The 26,209-nt window shown below is 36.4% G+C and overlaps 1 protein-coding gene across 4 annotated transcripts in view; it reads right to left on the reverse strand.

The window, feature by feature from the left end:
* COL19A1 (collagen type XIX alpha 1 chain) overlaps window positions 1-26,209 on the reverse strand; it is a 180,486-nt gene that overhangs the window by 41,296 nt on the left and 112,981 nt on the right. For all 4 annotated transcript variants that reach the window (XM_061460530.1, XM_061460531.1, XM_061460529.1 and 1 more), the window contains 12 exons: window positions 22,187-22,240; window positions 15,096-15,149; window positions 10,570-10,632; window positions 9,742-9,786; window positions 8,745-8,780; window positions 7,757-7,792; window positions 7,594-7,647; window positions 6,337-6,390; window positions 2,403-2,456; window positions 1,112-1,201; window positions 567-611; window positions 376-453 (listed from right to left, as the gene is read on the reverse strand). In XM_061460530.1, coding sequence (XP_061316514.1) covers window positions 376-453; window positions 567-611; window positions 1,112-1,201; window positions 2,403-2,456; window positions 6,337-6,390; window positions 7,594-7,647; window positions 7,757-7,792; window positions 8,745-8,780; window positions 9,742-9,786; window positions 10,570-10,632; window positions 15,096-15,149; window positions 22,187-22,240 — 663 coding nt within the window. The remainder of the gene's footprint in view (window positions 1-375; window positions 454-566; window positions 612-1,111; window positions 1,202-2,402; window positions 2,457-6,336; window positions 6,391-7,593; window positions 7,648-7,756; window positions 7,793-8,744; window positions 8,781-9,741; window positions 9,787-10,569; window positions 10,633-15,095; window positions 15,150-22,186; window positions 22,241-26,209) is intronic.

Here is a 26,209-nt window from a genome sequence, read left to right on the forward strand (position 1 = left end):
CCAGTACCAGCATGGATTTCAAAATGCCATTGTCTGCAATGTCAAGTATACCCCTTCTCTTGTACCAGTAATCAGGCTAGATTTTGCTGATAACAGCAAACAACTGTTGCTTAGAAACTGACACAGTCTGAAGATGTGTGAACACCATCCCTAGAAAGCCCATCTGTAGTCAATGACTCTTTCAGTTCTCTAAGGCTTTGATTTCTCACTTAGCTCTAAATGTTTCTGGGTCTAGATAAAGGGAAAAGATGCCGAGTTGAGAGCTGAGTCAGTAGGGAGTTCATGGCATGAATTTTTACTATGCTTTGTTTAATCATTGCAGTTTCTCAGTAATGCACAGTGAGAAGTCAAAATCCTGGGTGTGGATATACTTACTGGTGATCCCTGAATGCCTATTCCAGGGGGCCCCATCTCCCCAGGTGCTCCTTGGACACCAGGTAGTCCTCTTTCTCCCTGAGAAGGGTACAAGGCTTTCAGTTACAAAAGTTCTGAAAATGTAAACTAGCATATTACCTTTTTTGGTTTTCCTTTTTTAGAAACAGAAATAACATATTTATTTGTTATACCTTTGGTCCCCGTGGACCTGGGTTTCCAGGAATACCAGTGGGGCCCTAAAAAAAAAAAAAAATAAAAAAATAATAAAATAAAAACTGCAGGAAAAATAAACAAATTATGTTTTGAAATCAAAGAGACCATCTGAATTTTACTGCCAAAATTAGTCAGCCTTTATAAATAAACTATGAAATATTTAGATTTATTTTCCTCATTAATACCACTGTCACTAGGAGCATGCGTGAGCCTTGCACTATTTCTAGACTACATTTCAGTGCATTTACAACTATCTCTATAATGTGTGTTTCAACTTTGAAAATACATTAAAGAGAAATAATTGTTCTGATTTCTTTCATTGCACAATGAGAATACGCGTGAGCCTTGCACTATTTCTAGACTATATTTCAGCGCATTTACAACTACCACTATAATGTGTGCTTCAACTTTGAAATTATATTAAAGCAAGCTGATCTGATTTCTTTCATTGCACAATGAGAATTCTTAAACAGTTGTCCCTACAAGAAAATGTCATAATAGCCCTTTCAGGTTACGGACTTACTGGTGCTCCAGGCAGACTTGGCCCAGGAGGTCCCACATCACCTTTAGGACCTGGGTGTCCAGGTGGTCCCATAATCCCACCAGGCTCCCCCTACAAGACAAATTTGAATCTCTAATTGAAATGAGAGAATTTCCTCTTATGTAAAACCTCTAAATATTGTCAAGGTTATCCTAGAAAGTACCACTACTGTGGGAAGAAACAGAGAAAAAAAACCCACATATTTCCCTGCCAAAACTTAGAGGAGGCATGGACCACACAACCACTAATAGTAACTAGTATTCTCTCAGTTTTTCTTGCTTGCAGTGCATCTAATCTACATTTCTTTGCCCCCAGGCCCCCACAGATTATCATTAAAGCCTGTCAATTAATTAATAGCAACAGCTTCAGACTCTTTCTTCAGCTATATCTCTCTAGTGCTAAAATCCTGGTCTTCATTGGTATTCCTGTTTGCATCTCTCTTTCTTACTTCAATGCATGCAGCATCTCCTGCTGCTCATCTCTACAACTCCTCCTTCACACAGGTGATTTTGTGCCTTTTATTATGCTGTCCTCTTGTTTTTTGCATGCTCTTGCATCATCCTCTGTGATTCTTTTTGAATACACTATTTCACACTTGCAAGACATTTTGCTCATTGTTCCAGTTATTTTCTTCTCCTGCCTCTTCATCATCTCATTTCTTCAAACTATTAAGGGATTTTATTAGTTTCTCTTGTACCCACAATGTGTAAATACCATAACACATCACACAATATGCCTGTGTACCTGCTTTTCTTCCCTTTTTCTTACATTCAACATATCATATATACAATTTTTAACTCTTGCTGGTGTGGCTGAATTAAAACGAAGGGATTTCTACCCATCAAAAGATAAATTCCATAAAGAGATCTCAGCCTTGGCTCACATCTGAGACAGTATAGCTGCCTCAGTGCTCTGCCAAGATGAATGTGTCTGATTCTGAAGTGGGATTTTACAGAATAGTCTGGTTACAACACTGCACTGAAAAGGCTGTTCTGTGGTTAGGACCTGAACTGACATTTCTACACTTAGAGATTTAAGTAAGAGCCCAGCACAACCTCCTTGAATCTGAATTATGAATCTGAACAGCAACTGGGTTGCCTAACTGGCCTGTAGCATCTCCAAGGAGCAGAGATGGGGTTGCTACTTGAACATTTTAAAATCAGTTCATAAAGCAGCCACACAGATGCGCTACGGAAGATGGAAGGTTACTTCAGAGATGAGAGTCTAATATGCTCTAGCACATCAAGCTTAATAAAAGGCACTTAAAACATACCTTGTCTCCTTTAACACCTGGGCTTCCTGGTACCCCATGTTCTCCTGGTAAGCCCTGGAATTAATAAAAATACAACTATATATTAAATTATTTACTGTGCATTAGTATTGCCCCAAAATGTTAAAAAGTAGAAGTTAATGAATGCTTCTTTAGTCAAATATACGTATCATTTTTCTTTAAGTTGAATAACCAAGATTATTTTCTGGACCCTATCAGGGCAGAATGGCAGAGACTGACACCTTTATTTTTTCAATTTAAAAATAATTACAAGCCTTGAAAATCAACCATTTTTTTTTTCAAGGAAGGTGGTAGCAGGGACAAACTTGAGTTTTAAATAAGTGTGCCATCCTTTTTGCCTGTGAAGGACTATGTGATTTTCTTCACTAGTTATTCAATTTTGTATCTTAAAATCCTCAATGAATTCCTATTCCCGCACATCACTAAATCCACCAAATTCCCTTTCAGCAAAATAAAAATATTCAATCCTTTCTTTTGTCAAGATCTTTATTCTTTCATTTTGATTTTAACTTTAGCATTTTCATGATGGATTTCTTATAAATGCAGATAAGTGAAATAGATTAAAATATAAATAGAAGCTATTTAAATAATAGAGAAGGCTAAATTGTGTTCCCTTACTACAGCATAACAAATGCAGAAAACGTTTTCCATAACCCATCAATGCTATTCAACCAAGTGTTATATCAAGCATTTTATTAAGAATACTAGTCATTTCCACAGTTAATGAGAAAATTGCCAAAACTGAACACTAAAATCTGAGTATGATACTTAATCCAGAAGGGAAAAAGAGCTAATATAAAAAACACATATCACAGTATCACAGTATCACAGTATGTTAGAGATTGGAAGGGACCTCAAAAGATCATCTAGTCCAATCCCCCTGCCGGAGCAGGAACACCTAAATAATGTTACACAGGAATGCGTCCAGGCGGGTTTTGAATGTCTCCAGGGAAGGAGACTCCACAACCTCCCTGGGCAGCCTGTTCCAGTGTTCCGTCACCCTCACTGAGAAGAAGTTTCTTCTCAAGTTTAAGTGGAACCTCTTGTGTTCCAGTTTGTACCCATTACCCCTTGTCCTATGGCTTCTATTTTTCTATGCAGTGTGAAATATAGTTTTGTGAACACTGACATATGAAGGGTGACAACATTTTCATGCCAGTAGTGAAGGCTCAGCAGCTGTGTGTTCACTCGCTCCACTGTATTCTGTCCTTAATACAGACAGCTATTTCTTTTACCCAGCCATCCAAATTAAGAGTATAAGAAAAAAAGAAAACACAAGTACCTTAATGAAGACTATTCTGCTTATATCAAAACACAATCATTATGAGAATATATGGAAGTTTAAATTTACTGATTATGGATCTGACATTGTGTCCTACCTTACCTTATTTTGACAGTGACATAAAATACCTACAGCCTATCTTCTTTCCTAAGGATTTTTCTGATTTTTTTTTTTTTCTTAGACCAAGATTAAAGGATCTCTTTGGAAAGAAGTCCTGTCTGCTGGATGGCTAACCTTTCACAGTTTTCCTCATGCTGCATAAAATGAATTGTATTTGTTAATCCATAATGTTTCATATTTAGAAGGTGAAACAAAACAACAGGCCTGGATCTAAATATATGTTCCTGCAATATATTTAAATACATGTTTTTATATACTAGAATTGTGTGTACAAATATGGATCTTCAAGATCTACATATACATATATACAGTATTTATCTAGTCATAATGTCACTTGGTCAAAGATGCAGCAGAACAGCAGTTTCAAAAGCAGCAATTATGAACTCAAGCAGGATAATGAAAAAACAAGCAAAACATAAATGCAGTATTTTGTTATCTCTCAGAGTAAGATTTGGGATCTATCTATAAACAGAAACAGCAGAAAAGGCTTACAAAATATTGTCATAGAAGACAATATTACAGATATATTAGACACAATTTTAAAAACATGTGCCTCAACTGAGTACGAAAACAAGGTGTGAAGCAATGCTCAGCTTGAATACTAGTTTTTTTCTCTGCCAAGAGTTGAAGATGCTATACTCCAGTTGTCACTGCTTATATCCCTAAGACTTTTAACAGGTCAACAATAAAAATCTGCCAGTTGTACCACTCAGAATTGTATTAATATTAATAATGTATATGATTTAAAAGTCTGTTCAAATTAAAGGTTCTCTTCCACAAAGTAGCCTCAGAGCATGTATGGAAAGGCCTAAGACAATATGCAGCAACACCACCTCCTAGATGCTTCCCTTTCTAGAAAAAAGAGAAACCAAAACCAACCCACAGAGCAAAGATCAAAATCTGATTTCAGTTCAATGGTTTAACTGCTAGACTAAAGCCAAGCTTGCCATTGTCTGCTTCTCTGGTTCACTTCTTAGATCTAACCACTCAAACTTCCAAAATGGTACTTAAAAACTATTTTATGGTTTATGGATGGAGGGAGGTGAACCAGGGAGAGGGAGTAGATGCCACTTGTGAGGTTATGTGACAACACCGGTGTTGTGGACTGAAAGCTTTCAGTTTGCAAGGGGGATTAGGCAGAACATAGTTGCCTGCATACCTAAAAAGGGACTGACCCATAATTTGGAAGGAAGACAGGCAGCTATCTTCCGAAGACCTTCTGCTATATTACAGTATCAAGTCAAATGCCCAGGGAACTTTCAAGCTTAGTATAAGAGTGCCTAATAGTTTAAGATGTTTCCTGGAGTATTCAGACTAGATTGAAGTTTCAACTGTGTTCTTCCTGCTCAGAGGCACAAGGGGTACAGGCACGCTGGATCCTGGGGGAGGCCCCTACTATTTTGAGGGATCCAGACCTGTCAGTCTGCAGCATAATGGTCTTAGGCTCACTAAAACCCTTACGAAGGAGGCCCCTGTCACCTTGACAAACCCAGCCACTTGGTGAATGTGGAGCACCCAAAAGCACAATAACTGCAGGATCATTAAAACTCTGCTGAGCACCCTCCACTTCCTTGAAAATCCCAATTGATGGGTCAAGAAACCATCTGTATCCTGCTTCTGACACCGTCTGACAACGTTTAGTGGATCTCAATATTGGGGTGTATTTAAGAAGCACTAAAGTGAGAGCTTTTACTCTTCTTGATTATCTCTCTCTCATTCCCCTGTTAGCATTGTGTTCATTGGATCATGACTTCCCTTTCCATCAGGGAGACTGTTGCTTACTTGGGATGAGTGGGCATCAAGTTGTCTTGGTTTGTGTTGTATTTTAGTAATTTACTTTACTGAACAGTAATTAAAAAACAAATTTTCTATTAAATTCTTTTCACACAATGCTACTCCTGCCAAAGACTTTAATATTGTCCCTAGTTTTAGCAGAATTATATCTTGTTCTGAATATGAGTTTTGCTTGTAAACCTGACCTAAATTATAAGATAATAAACATAATTGTTTATCCTTTTCACCTTATTAATCTTTACCTCTTTTATAGGAAGTAAACCAATTCAGAATAATACAAAACCATAGGCAGAAATAAGGAAGGTCATGGGTTTAAATCCTTGGGGTACACTTACTTTCCCCGTTTCTTCACATTTCACTCCACACAAACTATCCTTTCCAGCTCATGATGTAACATTATTAAATCTTTGCTAGAGATGTTTTTAAACTTTCACCTACTGCTCTGAGATCAGAGTAATTTTTGCAGAGCTAATTATCTTTGAATCAGATAAATTAGTATTATCATTCTTACCTGCTCAGATAGTAACACAAGGAGAAAGAGAACAAAAGAAAAGGGCAGAACTGTATCCTGCGGTATCCCATACTACTGTGCTTCCATATATAATTGCCTCAGTAGCACTCACAAAAGGAGCACCTATGATAACTTCCAAGGTACTGCTTCACTGGCTAACAGCTCACACACTACATTTCTACAGCTTGGTGAAACTGCTCAATACATACAACTTCTCCTGGCAGTCCCCTAGGTCCGACAGGTCCTGGAGGTCCTTGTAGCCCCTGTGAAATAACACATGCTTGAGGTAAAAGTCAACACAACCACTGTAGTTCAGTGTAAAGTGTTCTCATATATAAATAGATGACAACATCTGGCATTAATAACTGTCTTCTGCATAGAGTAAGAAGTACAGAGTTTGCTCATTCTCCCTTAATCTAATGTTTAGTCCAATAAATCTTTGGGACTGATAAATACAAAATCCAAAATATGCATACAAATCAAATACAAGTAATACAAAGGAACTGTCTAAAGGGAAAGACAAAAGAAAAGGAGTAAATCAAGATTTCCTCCCATAAGGGACAGATGTAGACATGATTTTTTTTTAACTACTTTGTTGGTGTTACTTCTCTTTTTGGAATACTTCTCATTAGAAGGACTCCAGAGCACTGGAAAGAAAAGGGGATTGAGATGTAGAGATAGAAGGATGACTTGGTGCAAACCCTAATGATCCTTGGGTCTCTATGAGCCTCTTCTTGAAGTTGTACATTGTGAAGATGACCTTGGTTTTCACTGCAGTTACAACCAGTATTTCAGTAGCTCCTACCAAGGACATTAGCCTCCAAAGAGCAGTCTAAGGAATTAGGAGTGGAAAATCATTTTTAAGACCACAGTTTTGTGGACCCTGTAGCTGCATCTGTTAATTCCTGGACTTCATTTGATGATCTCAGGAACTCAAGTACTATGATTTCAACAGGAATACTGTTGGGTGGAGGTTATATTTTCCCTGTTTCCAGTTCTAGCATTATTTGAGAAAATTCAAGGCATCATGTGAAACTCTCAAAGAACATTTCTTCTTCAGTTGTTTTCTTCAAAGCAAGGCAATGACTACTTTGGCATTACCTGCAATACTATAGGATTAAACACAAGAACCACTAATGAATTGGCAGTGGTTACTCACTGGTGGATAACGAATACACCCAGCTACTGGTGGATTTGTAATTGCAAAATGGATGCTCATATTATTGAATGATCAAATAACATTTAGGCTTTGCATAAATATTTCTTGCTGAGTTATCCTGAGATCAACAAGAATTTTATGAACTAAAAGCAAAAAAGCCATAATCCATGCACTAAATTTTGATGTAACTATAAGCACTCTCTGCCCTTTAATACTAGCTAAAGAATTGACAGCATTCATCTACGTAGCTTATATTACAGCACAGAATGCAATGTCTGTTAATTCCACAAATATACCTTTTGCCTACCTTAGATCCTGGATTTCCAATCAGACCAGGTGGTCCTGGGTCTCCTGTTTCACCCTAATGATATTGTTTGAGAAAATAAAAATATCCAAATTTACTGTTACGTCTCCCAGTACACCTCTGCACACCAGTGATGTATATATAGTGTGTATAGGTCAAAACATACCTTACTTCCTTTTGATCCTTTCATTCCAGTTTCTCCCTGAAAACAGTAGGTATAACCGTAAGAAGTTAAAACTTTAACTAAGACCAACTATGAGTTTAATTTGCTACCTTAAAATATTGTAACGTAGTTGGTAAACTTAACAAATATTGAGAAAATATTAAAGAATTTCTGATGTCTTGAATAAACTCTGAATGGCATTCCTGTTTCAAACTAATTCTGTTTGCAGGTTTTCCTAGTGTTTTAAAGAAGAAATGTTCAAAAACATCGCATTTGCTTAAAAGCTTCTCCAGTCTAAAGCCTATTCTTCACCACTAAATCTCCACTGGTGAGACAGTATTAATCTCCAAAACCACACATTATTACAGTATGCCTCATTTTGGTTATTATAATATGTTAATCTGAAGTATCTGAGCAGCCTTCAGTTGTGTATTAAACAGCATAAGTAGCTGTTGTCAAATGTTCTAATTAATGTCAATTAATTGTCAAATGTTCTAATTAATTTTAATTAAAAATAAGCAACACATTTAAACAGACTCTTACAGAATGAGTGTTCTGAAAATATCCCCCAAAATAACAAAAAAAATTAAAAATGCACACATAAGATGGCCATAAGAAAACTACCTGATATTAAATGCCACGCTGGAAACTGGTAAAACGATTAACATAGAAGAATTCAGCCCACCTATAATTTTGTGAAATAACTGAAAGAATGAACCTTCAGGGAACTAAAAAAAGCATGTCATTTAAACTCAGTTCATGGACTGTTCCAACTACAGAAATGCTGAAGAACAGGGCATCTCTGTTTTTTATTTATAACCTGCATGAACCTGATGCAGGTTTAAGAAGGAAACAATACATATGGTACCCTCCATAATCACTGAATTTAATAAAAGTGTACAAAGAAAAGAATTACAGCGTGAATAGAGTATGGAAAAAATATCAAATGTAAATTATTCATATCATGATTTCAGAACATAGCTATACTCACTGGATCTCCCTTTTCCCCTTTTTCAGAAGGCTCTCCCTATGGAAACATAAAGAAGAGGTTAAAACAAATTTATTTCAAATGGCAAATAGCACATATGTCTGGTTTTTGTAAAGTCCTTGAAAAATGTTGTTTTTTTTTTTAAACCTATATAAAACATAAGTATATGGATTACAAAAGTTTACTTGAGAGATGATGTTGACTTAATGACAAGACCATGACACGTGTGATCCTTTTAAGCAAGGAGCAGAAGGGAGGGTCAAGAACATGAACTAAAGACTGGCAATAAATACAAATCTGACAAATTCTCAAACACAAGTACTTTATAACACACAAAATTATGAATCTGTCATATTGATAGAGTACAAAAAAGTTTCTGCCTGCATGAAAACTATTTAGACACAAGGAAATGACCAAAGAAAACAAATGGAAGCTTAACAGCTGAACAGCAAAATGCTCATTATTCAGTGGATAAAAAACTTGTGTATATCACATGTTCCTAGAAAAATACAATACATTCCTATTCCTCAGTAACATTCCCCACCCCAAGTCTTTCTGAGAAATTTAAGCTTAAATAAAAAAAAAAATCAAATGAGGGAATTTATTTATAAATTTTAATAGTTTAGACTCTGTTTCTTCGTAAAGATATTGGAGATTTCATTGTAACTTGAAAAAATACGAATGGTGTCTAATTCATGAAACAATCACTGATCACAAACTTATATAAACATAATCTTAAACTGGTATTCAGTCAAAGTTTGAGTATGGTTGATGTTAAGGACTTTATGAACTGTTGGGACAGGTAAATTTACTTGTAGACATAAAGAGTCTCTCAAGAATGGGCTTAAGTAAATTACTAAGGACATTCAGAGACTGACAGCTATGCCTAAATGTATTTTTTTTTTATTCTGAGTATATTTTCCAAGATTTGATTAATCAAATTAATTGATTCAGCCACCTTCTAGCACCACACAAGCACAGAAGCAAGGAATTAATTTACCTTTTCTCCTTTAGCACCGGTCATTCCCAATTCTCCTTTTTGACCCTTTTAACAAAATAAATTATATTTTAAACATTTTATATTCTAAAAAATGCAAATAAACTTCTCTCAAATGTACTTTGTTCTGTGTAGAGCACAAAATGATAACTTTTATTGCAATGGAAATCTGTGCTTTAAACATCATATTAATTGAAATGACTGCCATCTACAGCAGAGCTTCAGGCTTCTCGATAGAAAATGTTGTCAATCCTGTCACATAGACAGAGCACTAGACAGAGCACTTTCCTCTCTTCTTCCAAGTTTGAAAAATGTCCAATTGTTAAGAATTCATTCCACTGTTTAAACAGGACAGATGCCTACAAACAATATATTGCCTTATGGTGTAGATTCAGAATTTGACCACAAAATTTTTAGAGGCTGATTTTAAGTATTTTTGGTATAGCAAGTCCCATTGTTATAGAGAAACTGCTTTAAATATTCACCACTTAGTAGTAAAGGATTTTCTGAATTTCAACTTTTGCAGTCCTTTTCCCCATAACCAGCTGGCCACCTCATTTGACTTGTCCTCAGAGAGCGATGCAGAAACCACACTTACTCCTGAATTTTCCCTTTCTGGTTATCGTATATTACAGAAGAAAGGCTTATGTGCTGCACATGCAGGACAACAAGGTGAGTCCAGTATTGGAATATAGAGTTTAAAGAGCTAGTCATATCTAAACATTATTCTTTCAAAGACCATTGTGATAAAGCAAATCAAACATACTGTGTTAAGGGTGTCAGGTTAGATAGACACTTAGAAATTTCTCCAATTTAATCTGAAATCCTTACAATGTCTCCCTTCAGGCCTTTAAGTCCAGGAGTCCCAAGTAATCCTAGTAGTCTTGTATCGCTCTGGGAAGAAATATCACCAAAACCATCATGTAACAGGACATGTCACCACTTATTCACAGTAACAATGTATTTACAATAACAATTTAATGTAATTTACTAGTATGTAAATTCACAAGTCCTAATTTACTATTAGAAATGGGTACTAAATGCCTATATAGTACATCTAATTAATGTACCGCAGCAACACATCCTTTGTCATGCATTCATATTCCAGTCAGACTAGCAGAATATGAACAAAAGCATAAAAGGGAAATGTCTATGTTGAATGCTGTTATACAAATCTGGGTGTTGGTTTTTTTAACTCAGTGCAAAGAACTTATGCTCCTTATTACAGTACATTTCTCAAGTATGTTAGAAAAGAACAATAAAAATTATTTCTATGACAAAACCACAAGCTTGAGCAGCATGAAATGTCAAATTGAATTAATTTAGCCTAGTACTGTAGTGAGACAGAAGGAGAGGGAATAATATAATCAAAAGGCTCCTCACTGCTCCTCAAAGAAAACTGACAGATTTAAGGACCAGGGGTTCAGCCTGTATACTTGCTCAGGTATTATTGCACCACATTTATTTACTCTTCTGTACAAGGTAAAGACACAATAAAATACAAACCAAATGGTTTCCTCTGCACAAAGCCAGGTTCAGACTGCCTAAAGGGAACATGTTCTCTTTTATTGACAATGGAAAAAGCATCAAAACCAATGACCCTGAAAAATGAGCTCAAGTCTGGATACAAGGAGGTCAAGTCCTATAACATCTACCACTGGGCTGAATGGGAACCCTGAGCAAGCCAACTTCCCCTGCCATGTTCCAGACATATGTATGTATGGATATGTATGTCCGTATGTATGTATCCAAACATATCTCTAAAACGGGAAAACATCATGATGAGTAAAAGTGGCATTTACACTCTGTTAATGTTTACAGAAGTTGATAGCTGAATATAACCTAAATAAAATTTGCAGTTCTTTTCCACATGTTAATGTCCTGAAGGATCTTCATTGGTGTTTAAGGTTCTCAAAAGAGTTACTACCCTAATTATCAAAATAGGCCCAAGAGGAAGATGCCCAAAGAAGGGAACCTGAGGAATGGAGGAAAAGATAAAAAAGGGTATTAGATCAAATAACTACTTTTATGCTCTTCGCATATTTATAGGTCATTTGCTCTTTATAACAAAATGTAAGTAAAATATGCCTATGGAAAAAAATCTTAGAAAAGTAATAATGAATTATTCAATAATAAGCTATAATTATAATGAGTTATAATGATTTGGAAACATCTCCTGAGCAGATCCTGATGTAGTTTCAACTGCTTTTTTCTGTGGTTTCATTTCTATTTTTATGTGTTGGGATAACATTTTAGATTCAACTGACCTGTATGCCCTTTCCAAAGATGCGTAAAAGCAGGTTTGACTGAAATAATCTTCTACGTACAGAAAACTGGTAAGTGAAAAAGATGACAAGCAGATGCCTTGAAAACCCAGGCAAAGGATGGTAACAGAGGTCTGAGAGTGTATCAACACTAGTCATGAGACCTCATTTACCAGTCACTGAAGGAAGCTAACCTACAGCGAAGGGCAGAATCAGCTTCTTGGCATAATGAAGAGAACAAAATGCATGTTTAGAACACAACAAAGCATCTCATTTACACTGAAACCACAAAAGACATAAATGAAGGAATGTAAAAATAGCCATGCCTTGCAAGAACAGGCACAAAGCATGAACGATGAAGGAAGGAATGCTCCAGCACTGTCTCCCACCCCATTAAGGATCAATGCTACTATTTATCTTCAGCAGGTTCCCCTCACCTTCATTAAAGGAAGACTGCTGATCTTAGTTTGCCATTCAGCACAATTTGCTACCACAATCAGCAATTGTATTTATAGTGCTCTCTTTTCACTGTACACATGGATCAAGTAAATTATGCTTTTAAAGACTTGCACTCCAGCCTCCTTACATGATAAGGGGATTGATACTGAGCCAGAAAAAGCTTGGTTGCAAGAAATTATTTAAACACATTGTGCAATTACAACTACTCATAGATGCCATACAGAAGTCAGAAGAATCTAATCTGCTAAGAAACTGAGAAATTATAGAAAAAAAGACATTACTAATCATGAGTCTTAAGAGCTCTCTCACTGATCCCCCACATTTTTTTGGTAGCAGTTTCCCATGATTTCTAGAAAACCAACCCAAAGAAGCCATCCTAATATCCGGGGGTGTGTGTGTGTGTGTGTGTGTGTGTGTGTGTATAAATAAATTACACCACAAATGTGGTCACAATTTAAACACTTTAACACTTTAAAAATCCAAACTCAAAGAAGACTTTGTGAGATCCTTAAGAACATGCATAAAATGTAAAATGTCAAGACCATTTCCTGTGGTGTAAGGTGTCTCAAAAACCTCAGAATATCACTGAGCTGTCATCTTACAAATGCAAGTAATTGAGGCATACTGCAAATTATACACTGGAATGTGAAAGACTGCTTGGTACCTCCAAGATACAGTGAACAATATCAGCCCTCATCATATCACACAATAGTGGGGGCACAGGGGGGGGGAGGAAGGAAAGTTCTTGGTACACAGATCTGCTTAATTGAATTATCAATAGCAAAGCAGACAAGCTGTCCTTCCCTTTGATGACCTCTTTGATGTCTTTGTCTTGTCCTTGATGGGAATATCCCATCATAAACTATATATTGCTGTAGCAGTTGGAGACTTAAAAGTTGACTCTGGGAAGATCTGAACATGTAGCTACAGGAAGTTTGTGTGTTTAAAACCTGCTACTCAGATCAGAAAGCCATCTCCTCTCTCGTTTGAAACCAAAGAGTATTTCCTTGTTGAACAGTTAATTGCTCATGACAGAGTCATTAAAATCTTCAATCTAGACAGCTGAAGGAAGAAGAAAGTTGGTAAGCTGCACAGAGTTTAAAAGATTAATTTATAGACACAGAGCAGCTGGCCCACATTTTTTCCAGAATATTGCTAATTAGTAAATATAACCTTAGGAATCTTAGAACCTTACAGTGATAAGAAACATGATTTTTGGTGACAGATGCCTGCCAGTTCCCGAAGATCACAACTTGTTTGTATTTCTTTCTACAGAATTAACCTTAAAGGGATAAAGAGATTAATGATCAGGAGGCAGGGAATGAGTTACAATAAATATGATATTGATAGAGGAAATGGGACTGGTATCATTGAAAGCTATCTTTGGCAGAAAAAAGAAACTGGTAAGAAAATGAAACGTATAAACAATCTAAAATACAAAAAAACTTCAACACACATATATGAAATGGCAGATCAAACTCAGAAACTAAGTCTCCAGCTATGAAAAAGTCTCTGTCCAGGACAGCATATAAACTATGCTTAATTCCTAATGCATATTTTAAGGTGATTCACAGATTTGGAATGGATTAAATATTAGAGAAATCACTGCACTTCTAAAAGTAACTGGAAAGATATGTTTGACATGAAATTCGCTCCAGATTCCCTATTCAAAAAAAGATTTTAGTACTCATTTGTGTATGTTGTATAAGAAAAATATCAGAAATTCACCTGCTCCTTGTAGTTATGCATTTTAATACTAAAAGGATGTCTTCCAGGTTTGACTTGCATGATGATGAACACGACTTGCATGATGATGACATGTGATGAACACAGTAATTTTTATATTTAGCAACTATTACTGTAATAGTGCTTCATCAGTCTTTGAATGAAATTTAATTTTCTAATCAGGTAAGTTACATTCTAAGAAAACTTGTGTTTTCTCTGAATTAAGATCCCTTACAATGGCAGACACTACCACTGCTTAAATGATTTGAAAAAACTGTGATGTTAATGTAAAAGCTCTGCCACGTGGAAAGATGTCCTACTCAATTTTAACTTTTTTCTATTAAGTGCTTGTAGCTGCAGGATGTTCTATAATGAAGACAATATTTTGTTAAGTCTATAATACAAACATCAGGACAATTCTCATGGATTGCTAGCAGATCTTTTAAAATTATGCCTCCTTGTCTTTCTATTCTACTTTTATGATCATAACAGAGTAGGTCAAGAAAGAAGAAATGTCGGTTTAGACATTTAAATATCTAAATGTTATTCAGACATAGAGGAAAAATATGGTTAGAGCAATTAGGTTTAGAAATGGGAAGCTGGTACTGTTATGCTAACAGCTAGGTGGTCCACCAATCTCCTTTTTGAGTCATATACAAGCAAAAATACATGAGAAGAAGATGGATGGGATGCAAGCCACATGTCAGCAGGATATATGACACAGTAGGTATGTGACTGGAGGGTAAACTGAGCCTTTGAAGGATGCAGAAAGAGGACAGGGAAGGATCTACCATTTGAATTAATTTGGAATGTGGTTCACAGGGATCAAAACTGTCATCATTTCTATGTTAGACACTTCCTAGCCATAAACACACACACACACACACACACACTATAAAATCTCCATACCTCATTATAATGCTTGTTCAGTGAATCCAGAATTCCTTTTAGTCCAGAAGGACCCTATATGGAAAACAAAACAAAATTAAAAAAAAAAAAAGAAAAAAAAAGAAAAAAGCAGAAAGAAAGAAAGCAACTGAAGGTCATTTTAATTTAACATTTTATTTAACTAATGCTATATTGTAAGAGCAGTGGTCATGTAAAAGGGTTTTGATTTTTATTTTACTATACAATAAATCATTTTCTGTAAGTTCATTATATCTTCTTTTTTTTTCAGGTACAGAGGAGAAGGAGAGCCAGTTTCTAAATCCCTGAGTTTTGAACACTGGCAGCTTCTTTTGGATTGAATCAGTCTGTTAGAGAAAATGAGGGACTCTTCATTAGGGACTGTAGTGACAGGACAAGGGGTAACAGATTAAAACTTAAACAGGGGAAGTTTAGATTGGATATAAGGAAGAAATTCTTTACTGTGAGGGTGGTGAGGCACTGGAATGGGTTGCCCAAGGAAGTTGTGAATGCTCTATCCCTGGCGATGTTCAAGGCCGGGTTGGACAGAACCTTGGGTGACATGGTTTAGTGTGAGGTGTCCCTGCCTGTGGCAGGGGGTTTGGAACCAGATGATCTTAAGGTCCTTTCCAATCCTAACTATTCTATGATCCTATGATTCTATAACATTACTGCAGCACACCAGAACAACAGGTGTGTTGAGATATCATCATTAAATTATGAAACATCATCCTATGCATTTTACTGTGATTAAAATTTTACAGAAAGATAGTGGTACTTAAAATATTAGGATACATTAGGAAAATTTAGAACCATCATAGGTGCCTTACTCCCTCTCTGTTCCCCAGTATCAGCAGAGATACAATGCCATAATTTTTTTCATTTTATTTCAGAAGTGAATTGTCACTTCAAATTTATGTTGCAAAATAAGATATAGTCATAACATTTTGCCTAAGATGCTTACTCAGCTCTGATTTCTGAAGTTAATGGCAGAACTTTCACTTTTGACAGTGCCTACTTATTAGATACCTCAACGCCAACTCTCTAATCCCATATCTTCAAATCCTTGAATCCAGAATCATTGCAGGACTTTCTAAGCCTGCAGGCAGTCAAAAAAGACAATTCTTTCCTCCTTCTTGTTTCCCACCATGTTGTTTCCTTTACTGTTTTTCTATAAATGAAACTGCTGCAACCATATAACCCAGAAAGGACTGAATGCTGTTTCTGCCACCAATCCCAGCCTCTCAGATATTTTTGACAAACTGGAAAGCCTTTGTACATGTAACGGTTTTGAAACATAATCTCAAAACCCCACAGAACTGCCTCATGACTTAGGCAGTCAAGGGAACTTAAGGCATTTGTGTTGCATTCTTGACGGCCACAGCCTTTTGTTACCAGAGGTAAAACACTTCCTCTGGTTTTAGTCTTTCCATTTTCAATATCTGACATACATTTAATAATTTTATCTTTATATAGTCTTCCTAAAATAAAATTAATAAAACCAGTGTACAACAACAGAAAATACTTTTATTCAAGGGTGTTTTCCTAAACTCTAGTCTTTCTTCCCATCCATGCTGTTTCTCTCCGCTAAGATAGATGCATACATGATCCACTCAAATGTCTCTACAGACAATAAGGAATCAGTAGTATTGGCTTGCAAGTGAATAAGCAATAAAATTAACAGGAGTTTAAGAATTATTTTACAGGCAATTTCTAGCTTTGGAATGAGAATTTTGCACATCTGCCACTTCGAAGCTCACTTGCGTGGGGTTTCCTTTTTATATTTTAGTATCAAGTTGTGTAATTGAGGGAAATGAAAAACACAAAGTGTACAATTGTACAAATAAGAATTGAAATGTATCCTGATTGTTTTCCAAAATTAAAAACAGATTTTGGATATTATTTCTATAGACAAGGCAGGAATAAAAGCACAGGTGCTTAAAAGGAAATAGCTTCAAACTGTGAAATTTCTGAGGTTTGTATTTTTCTCTGTTAACTTTTACAGTTAATCTGCATTGCTGTAAAGATGAGACTGCTGAAAAAGTCTACTCAATCTCACAGTCCATGCAGTAAACTGTATAACAACTAAATTGCACTGGTTGCATATCAAGAACAAACTATTTTGGAGAACACAGCCCTGCAAGTGACTAACTGTAATCATTTTATCCATCTATTTCAAATGTGTGCCTGTCCATTAAAATAAAATACTGTTTGTCTGATCACTATAACATAAATAATCATGAAACTCATCAGTGCAGATGTGCAGTATTGTATAACTATTCCAAAGAGAAAACAGAAAGAATGATGAAGGCATGATGTCTACCAGGATAGAATACGTGTAATAAATTACATTTTGATATGGATTTTAAAAACTTAAATGCATAGAAATAAGCAATATGACCAACCCTTGCCAGCCATTCCCATCTTACTGTGTAAGCATTTCCAATATTGTTCTAAAAAGCAGCTAAAAGTCCAGAAATACCATAAATGCTACTGACAATTTTCACTTATCATTGCTTTAATTTTCTGTTTATTGTAATTAACTGATAACAATCATTCCCTTTCAAAATATTGGTAGAGAAATGAGTATTTTCCGAGGCAATGGAAATGAAATTTCTAAGGCAAACTGCTGGCTACTTAAGATAACTAGTTTGGTGGCATTGACAAACATACTGAATAACAAGAAACCAAAAGTGTATGGAATTAAATGAAGAAATTTATTCACAGAAGTAGTCTGTGAACTTCTCCACTGCCTCACATGCAAACAAAATTGAAACCCTATTTTAATTTAAGACTTTGAGGAGTAACAAAGCTAATCTTCCTAGCAAAATAGTTGTGAAGATAAAAGATACCAAGTTCAGCCCCTTGTGAAGGTAAATAATAAACTGAATGATAGCTCCAAAGACTACAGAAATCATGAAATAAATGTACCCTGGTTGCAAAGAACAACTTTGGATATACCGGTAGAGAACAGCACACTTAAGAGGACAAATAATCCTGATTGCAGTGTACTAGGCTGTGATTTAGCATTCCCAAAATTTCTTTCCCGCCTCTGCCACAGACAGCTTCTTAGCCAAATGGCACTTGGCACTTGACCAAACCAGGTAGTCCTGATGTTTCCTACTGTCCTGTAGATATAATTGCTATGTCCTGTAGATATTTCTGTTAGCAGTATCGGCAGAATAAAGCTGTCAGTTCTGTTCTGAAGCCAGATCAAAATGGTATACTTACAACCTCACAGCATTCTACTATCACAGTATTTCCTTTTGTTTCACAAAGCCAGCATTTCAATTTCAGTGAAGAGCCACGCCAAGCAGGAAAACAGCATGTGAAAGAGACAGTATCTTTTTCAGAAGACTTTAGAAGAAAATGCTAGTGAGAAAATATATGAAATAAATTTGAAGGGTACAGAGATTTTGATTTCACAATCGTAATTTTCAGAATGCTTCTGAGAGTGAAATTAATATTGTATTTAACAGTTTTAAATTGCTCTCCAGGCTCTTTAAAAGGGGAGAAGGGATCAAAAAGCACTAGAGGGAGCTGCTGTTCTACCTAACCCATTTGGATTCCTCGTTTTCAGCATAAATTGTTACCTGCTGGAGTTAGACAAGTGCAAGCACACATTTTGTATAGAAATAACAGAACTGTACTCAAAACTAACATCAGACAGCAAGGATGCAAACCATGAATTCTGAACCAGAAGGGAATAACAGAACACTTTGAAAGACTGCAACATTTAATAAACTTTAAAAAATACTCAAAGGAGGAACATCATCTGCATAGATGAAAATTTTTTTATAACCCATCAATAAAAATCCTCATTGACCCCTTGCTTTTTATAGGCACAGGATTTGCTCCAAAGGGAAAAAATGACATAAAAGAATGGATAAGAGAAAAATGACACAAAAGAGTGGATACCTGGTACAAAAGATGGAGTCCCATTTCAACCAAGTAGTTTCATCACCAGTTGCCCAATCTATCTGTATTTCTAATACTGACATAGGTAGTTAACCAAAGATGTGAGATTGTTAGCAAATGATGTTTAGGGACTAAAAAGTCACTACAAACATCAATTTTACTGGAAGTAAAAAAAAAATATCCCCCAGAAATTAGCTTAGGAAAAAAAAAAAAAAGAAAAAAAGGTATGAGGTATTGAAAAAGGGTTAGAAAATAGGTAAAAAATGATTACTTTAAGCAAAACTCATACCATTTAGTAGTGTCCAGTTGTTCTTTTTGACTGTTAGAATGTGGTATCTCTCCCTGCACCCACTTTTTCTTGGAATATGATTTATACCAAACCTCTGGGCATTGTACCCTCTTTACGAACTTGCTCCTCATGGAGGCAGATCTTTCCTTCTCTTAGGTTTTTTTTTGTCCTTACTGAACAGCTGGCTGCTCTAATTTTTAAATTAAGTATTTAATGCCATGGCAGAGTTTGATTAATAAATTAGGTAAATTTATTAATTTCAAACATGCAGTGTGTACTGTAGCTACCCTAAAAACTGACTGAATATCTTTTTCTCAAATTCAAATTCGAGGGCCATGAGGATGATCAGGGGGCTGGAGCACCTCCCATACGAAGATAGGCTTGAGAAAGTTGGGGCTGTTCAGCCTGGAGAAGAGAAGGCTGCGTGGGGACCTCATTGCAGCCTTCCAGTATCTGAAGGGGGCCTATAGGGATGCTGGGGAAGGACTCATCATTAGGGACTGTAGTAACAGGACAAGGCATAATGGATTCAAACTTAAAACAGGGGAAGTTTAGATTGGATATAAGGAAGAAGTTCTTTCCTGTTAGGGTGGTGAGGCACTAGAATGGGTTGCCCAGGGAGGTTGTGAATGCTCGATCCATGGCGGTGTTCAAGGCCAGGTTGGGCGAAGCCTTGGGTGACATGGTTTAGTGTGAGGTGTCCCTGCCCATGGCAGGGGGGCTGGAACTAGATGATCTTAAGGTCCTTTAAAATCCTAACTATTCTATGATTCTACTCTTTCAAAACATCAACCAAATACCAAACTTACTTTGTTGAAAAGTCTAATTTTTCCATGTTCAGTCAATCTCTTAAGCATTTTGTACCCTGCATATGCCAAACTTCTTAAAGCAACCTCCCTGCAGGTATGATACTCTGTTGCACTTTGGAAAGGCCAAAGTAAAGGCCAACAATATATCCATGTGCATGAGAAAGCTGCCACTACTTAATATTGGAAGAGGTAACTAGAAGCACAATATAGCCTTGAAAAAGAGATGAGGAATGATAGACCATGTCAATGTCTTTTTTTTGTATGTACAGGCTGTAGCAATTTAAACATGCTACATGTTTACGTGCACATTAGCAGGCATTACTGCTTCTAGAGCATGCTTTTTCTATGCCTTATATGTTCAGTCTTGGAAGATGAACACAAGATGCTGGTATAGCTGTATCCAAAGGACTGCATTAAGATAGTCAGAAACAAATACTTTTAACCAATATTTAGGCTGTGGCTGCAGTGCTAGGCTATGGCACTCATACAGAGCTCCCTTGTATGAATGCTGCTATGCTGACAAAGTTGAGCTTTCTATTTGCTGTAAAAACAATATGAACTAGGTCTCAGTAATTAAAGTGCAATTTAGTTTTTACTAAAGATTTCTGTTATATCTGCCAAGGATCATATATCTTCACAAGCCTGGCCTGCCAGCAAAACTGTGATGGCAGAAATCTGTAATGGAGAAACAGCTTTTCACTGGCTCACAAAAAGCTATGTAGATTAGGTGCAACACTGGCCTCTGCCACGGTTTGCCTTTTTAATTTTTCTTTTTTTTTTTTTTCATTTGTTTTATAAAAGATTCTGCATCACTCCTTTCCTCTGCTCAGACTTGTGCAGACTACAGTACTATTTCAATATTAGGAAGCCCAAACTGTACAAAAGATTCAAATGAGCAAGACTTCAATATGACATGTAGGGGAGACATGTAGGGGAGAAGAGGAATGAATTTTAAACTCTTTAGTTTTATACAGGATAACTGAACTCCATCATTAACTCCTCTTTCTGAATATATTTTGCAAAGAAAAAGGGAAAAATATTTATAAAATTTTAGATGGATTTAAATGTCATCTATTTCATTTTAGCCACTGTATTTTATGCAGCAATTCATTATTCTCCTCTCTACAAATAAGACAAGTTTTTCCTTGCAGTGAGGCTGAAGCACATGAATCCAATGTTCTAATGCATAAACTGCTATCCTTTCTTTACCTATTTCAGGCAAGCAGAAAAAGGAATTATTAAATCCTTGTTTAATACTAAGAATGTAAAGCAGCAACAGTTTACTTAATCCACAAATAAACAGCTGTTCTGTATTTGTGCACAACAGCATTTTTACAATATTATATATAGGGAATTTTACAAACATGACTGAGTCTTCCTCTACCAGAGGAAGGCTGTGCTCATTTTAGACTAACATACGTCCATGCCTGACTTCAAATTTGAAATCATGTATCTTTTACAGGAAAAAAAAAAAAAAATTAAATCCCAAACTTCTTAGATCTGAGCTAAACCCTTTAGTTCTTCATATTACAAATCCTTTCACCGAGTCACGTACTTCTTAATCTTTTTAATTCTTCAGTAAACTCATTTGAACTACAGCTACAGTGCTAAGTATACTCATTTGAACTACAGCTGAGTGCTCATTCCAGTGCTGGATATAATCCTCCCCACCATTCAGGCAGTTGGCACATGCTGCACACAGTCCTTCACCTTTCAAATTACCCCTCTGAGACGGAAATTATCCCATCTTTTACAGAACATCACACATTTTGCAAAGTGAATGACTGCAGAGTATTCACATTTAGCATACATGTCCAGTCTTTTTTTGAACGCCAATTTCAGCTTCCTCCACTGAAGTCCACATCTTGCTCTTTCTCTCCTGTGTAGTCCCTTGTATTTGTGGACCCAATCCTTTTATCTTTGTTGTATCAAAAGACTAGCAACAGTAGCTGCTTGGTACAGCAAAGTACAAATGGATTAATTGTTTTCAACCACAATTAACAATTAACCTGCTATAAAAATGCTGAAAAATTCCAGGATAAACTGAAAATTTCCCATTCCCCTCCCTAGTTACTCACAGGAGGTCCTGGTGGTCCTGGTTTTCCTGGGGGGCCTGGTTTTCCACGTCTTCCCTGGAAACAAAAAAGAACAACAGACACTTATAAATGCCATAACTAATGATCGATTTGGAATAAGAATTCTGTCTAAGAAAAGATATATTGCCTTGCTTATTTGTAAAAAATTCAAAACCTATCCAAAATGAACACTCTGTATCAGTCACTTCAAATACTTTTAGGATTGTTTATAATAATAATTATGACAAACTATATTTGCATCATTGAAACATTTACTGTGACATTTTAAAACTATGTCTCAAATGTGAGTGCACAGTGATAGGGCTATAAACAGAGCATCTTGATGATGTGCAAAGAAATTACATTTTATCTGAATACACCACAGTTTGGGATGTTAAACTGTGCTGCAGTAGTCACCCTGACTTGCACAGTAAATGCATATGCGCAATATAACCCACTTAAGGAACACCTTCACCAGGATATAACAAGGAGAAAAGTCAGAGATTTATTTGCAAAACCAATTCACCTTCTTCATGCAATTACTACCATCTGTGTATATAATGCACATGTAAAATCGTTTGCATTAAAAATTAAGGTCCATAAAAGTCTACTTAAGTTAATGGAAAATTTTCCACTTAGATTCTAAAAATCATGCACATGTAACTATTAAAAATTTTTAGTACAGAGCTTGACTGAACAACTGCTGTTTTCACATAACGCTTTTTTTTTAGCAAGATCAACATAAAAAATGGAAGTAATTTACTGTAATTTACATCTTTATTGCCAAACTGAAATCTGATGCACATTTTTTAGAAACAACAGCTGAGAACAACTAATATCTAGGTGAGATGGTGAAAAAAATAATTTACATATGGCAAATGTAAATTAACAAAAAGCATTACAGGGATGTCCTGGTGAAAACTTGGCTTAAGAAGTTAAAAAATGAAAATGCTTGCTGACAGCTCACAATTAGCACATAGGGGTATTTCTGTAAGCTATGGTCCCTCCTGCTAAGCCTCCTTCTGTGTTTTATTAAATGGCAATCTCAGACAAACTAAGGAAGTAATCTAAGGAACAGAAAGTGAAATCTCAGATTCCCTCTTTACAGGTGAGAGCCTTGATCTATAGGAAATCAACACTCAATCACTCTAATGCTCTGCCTTTCATTAATCTTCACCTATGCTGAGGGGAAACAAGACGATGACAGTAAGGGTAGAAAATCCCTCTTCCTCCCTCCTGTAGCTCACCAGGGCAGTGAGCTTGCAGAGACATTTACATGTCTTGCATAGACACTAGGAACTCTCCTGAGAAGCAGGACTTTGAGCCCTTCAAGTTGAAGAACCGAACAGGGGTCGTGGGGATGTGTTTCATTCACTAGGCTGTGCCACATAAAATCTACACTGCCACTGTGGTTGTACGAAAGTCCTCAGTCAGTCAGTGTGTTTTAAGGGCAGTGTGAAAAAAAATGCACTACCTCAGCATATTTGGAGTGACAAATTCCTGGGTCTTAACTAGCTGAGACATACGTTATGTGCTGAGCTGGTTAATCCCACCAGTACTCGCACATGCAGGGCTGTAACTAGGGCAGCTTAGGGCAAATTTTCAGAACCAACATGTGGTCCTAGGTGCCCCACTGGGCTCAAGGCTGTACTGCTACTTACTACCCAGCCCCAGCATGTCCTCTGCTGTGTTGGTAACACTGTCCACACAGCCCTGTGATGAGCCTGAGATGGGAACCCATCCGGGGTAAGGACAGCCCACAAAAACAGCTGTTTCTGACTTTGATCAGCTCATTGATGCAGTTCACTGGGCAAGCAAGTAGACTGACAGAGGGCACAGTACTGGAAAAGGCACACATGCATGATAAAAAGGGGCTATTAGCTAGATCCAGACTTTGGACTGATCTTTACTTCAGAAATACAGATGGAAACTAGTATTTCCTGGCTTTTTTGAAAACCAGTGCCCTTTACTTAGTATGAAAAATGGATCAAGAAGTAATGATGTAAGTAGTAAACAAATGTAAATTGTTTCATACTTTTAAAATAGCCCCTCTGAGTTATAATGATCTACACTGTTGACTTCTTGAAGCACCTTCCTTTTCCTGTTTGGACTTATTTAAAGTATACTGAGGATGACCCTTAAAATCTCAGCAGTCTAAACAAAGTATCAAGGAAGTGTCAGAAGGAAGAAGGCAGAGCTTTGACTGGCAGACACAACTGTGAACGAGGTGTTAATTACACAGGAAAACATGAAATACGCTGGGAAGGCAATTTTATCTCTATTTACAAGATGAGCTAAAATGTGATTTATAACATGTTACAAAGCCAAAACTTCACAAACTTTCTGAGAAGTCAGTTAAAAAAATAAAATAATCAGGGTAGTTATTTTTCACTGTCATTCATGAACTACCAGAACACCTACCAGGTGAAACACAGAAGAAACACTTGCCTACCTTTTACGCAATGATTGTATTATTAGTCATTACACTATGTGTCATGTGTAAAGAAAACCTGTAGAACAATCACACAGATTGGCGTGAAGCACCAGCTTCAGTTCAGGAATGACAGTCCTCTTTTTTTCCTACAAAGACCTTTCTGAACTGATATTTTAATTTTAAGACAGAAATACGTAAAAGGCCACTACCTTTCAGCAATGCCTTTCAGATAGAGATTTAAATGTTTGGGATACACACAGCTCAACCTACTTGCCAGCACTCATGCTTCCTATGACTTCCTAGCATCAGTATGGAAAAAATTAAAATATATACTATAGTAAGAGCATAAGTAAAGTAGTTTATGTTTTTGTTTAGGATAATTAAAACAATTATAAGGATATTTTTGATAAGCCCATTTTGGCATTACCTTGAGCAGACCATTGTCCGGACTGTGATTAATATTTAGTTTGATTCTGAGCCTTCCTTCTGGCAAGAAAGAAGTGAAAATATCTTGGTGTCTTCTCTGATTCATAAAGTAGGCTTAGCAGAGAGCCACAGTTCCCATCTCCTTCTCAGAAGCAGGTCTTAGCAGCCCCACAAGAGCTGTGCTCACTGTCCTACAGCTGTCTCTGGGGAGGCAGCTGGCACAGGAGGCCCATTACCTTTATTTAGTTGAGTTCACTGAGCAAATATTGAGGCTATTAAACCACTTCTAGGCATTACATACCTCTTTTAAATAAATAAAAAATTGCAATACCATTTTCACTAACTTAGACAGTTGGTGTCAATAAGTTGTCTAATGACAGAATAATAAACAAAGGAAACCAAAACAGTTGCTGGTTATTTCCTTTATGGTGAATACATTTTTTTTTGTTTTCATAATGTGATAAGAAGTTGTCTAAATGTTACTAATATTGACCCTCAACTTATGGAATGTATGCCCTTAAAAATTTGGGCAGTCAGCTATTTTCTTCTTCTCCATAGGTCAAACTTCACACAATACAAACACAAATGACTCCACAAATGCTAGGTTAGGGGCAGAAAGGACAAAATATTAAAAATAAATAAGATTATATGCTTCAGCAAACCCCAGCTGAGTGACTAGCTGAAGTGCATGGTCAACTGCACTCTTTGTTACTCCCTTTCTTTACTCTTTCTGTTAATTAAAATCGCTTGATGAGCTTTGCTTTACATCAGATTGAAAACTGTTCAGAAGAAAGGCTCTGTGCATCCTTCCATAAGCTTGTGCTCTGAATCTGGCTGCTGCTCCTGGGCACTGCTGCAGGTCCAAAACACAATGCAAGAATTCAGTCTACATTGTAACCCCCTGCTGTATCACATTGCATCCCTATATTCACATATCTCTAAATATAGAAGAGTAAAATGGCTAATCCCAATGTCTAAAAATAAGATCTGGATTATTTTAGGATAAAAGTCAAGCAGAGCTGTGTAGGGATGCTGACCTGATTTATGGAATTAATAATTTAAAGAACACACACTTGAATATGAAGGGAAAAATTCTTAGAATAAGCCTGTGTGAATTTTCAAGGGAAACTGCTAATTAACTGCTCCTCAATCACATCATCGCATTT

Source organism: Pezoporus flaviventris, unplaced genomic scaffold (assembly GCF_033815535.1).
Source record: "Pezoporus flaviventris isolate CSIRO_AGI_PZ_B2104156 unplaced genomic scaffold, CSIRO_AGI_Pfla_v1 ptg000031l, whole genome shotgun sequence".
NCBI classification, from domain to species: Eukaryota; Metazoa; Chordata; class Aves; order Psittaciformes; family Psittacidae; genus Pezoporus; species Pezoporus flaviventris.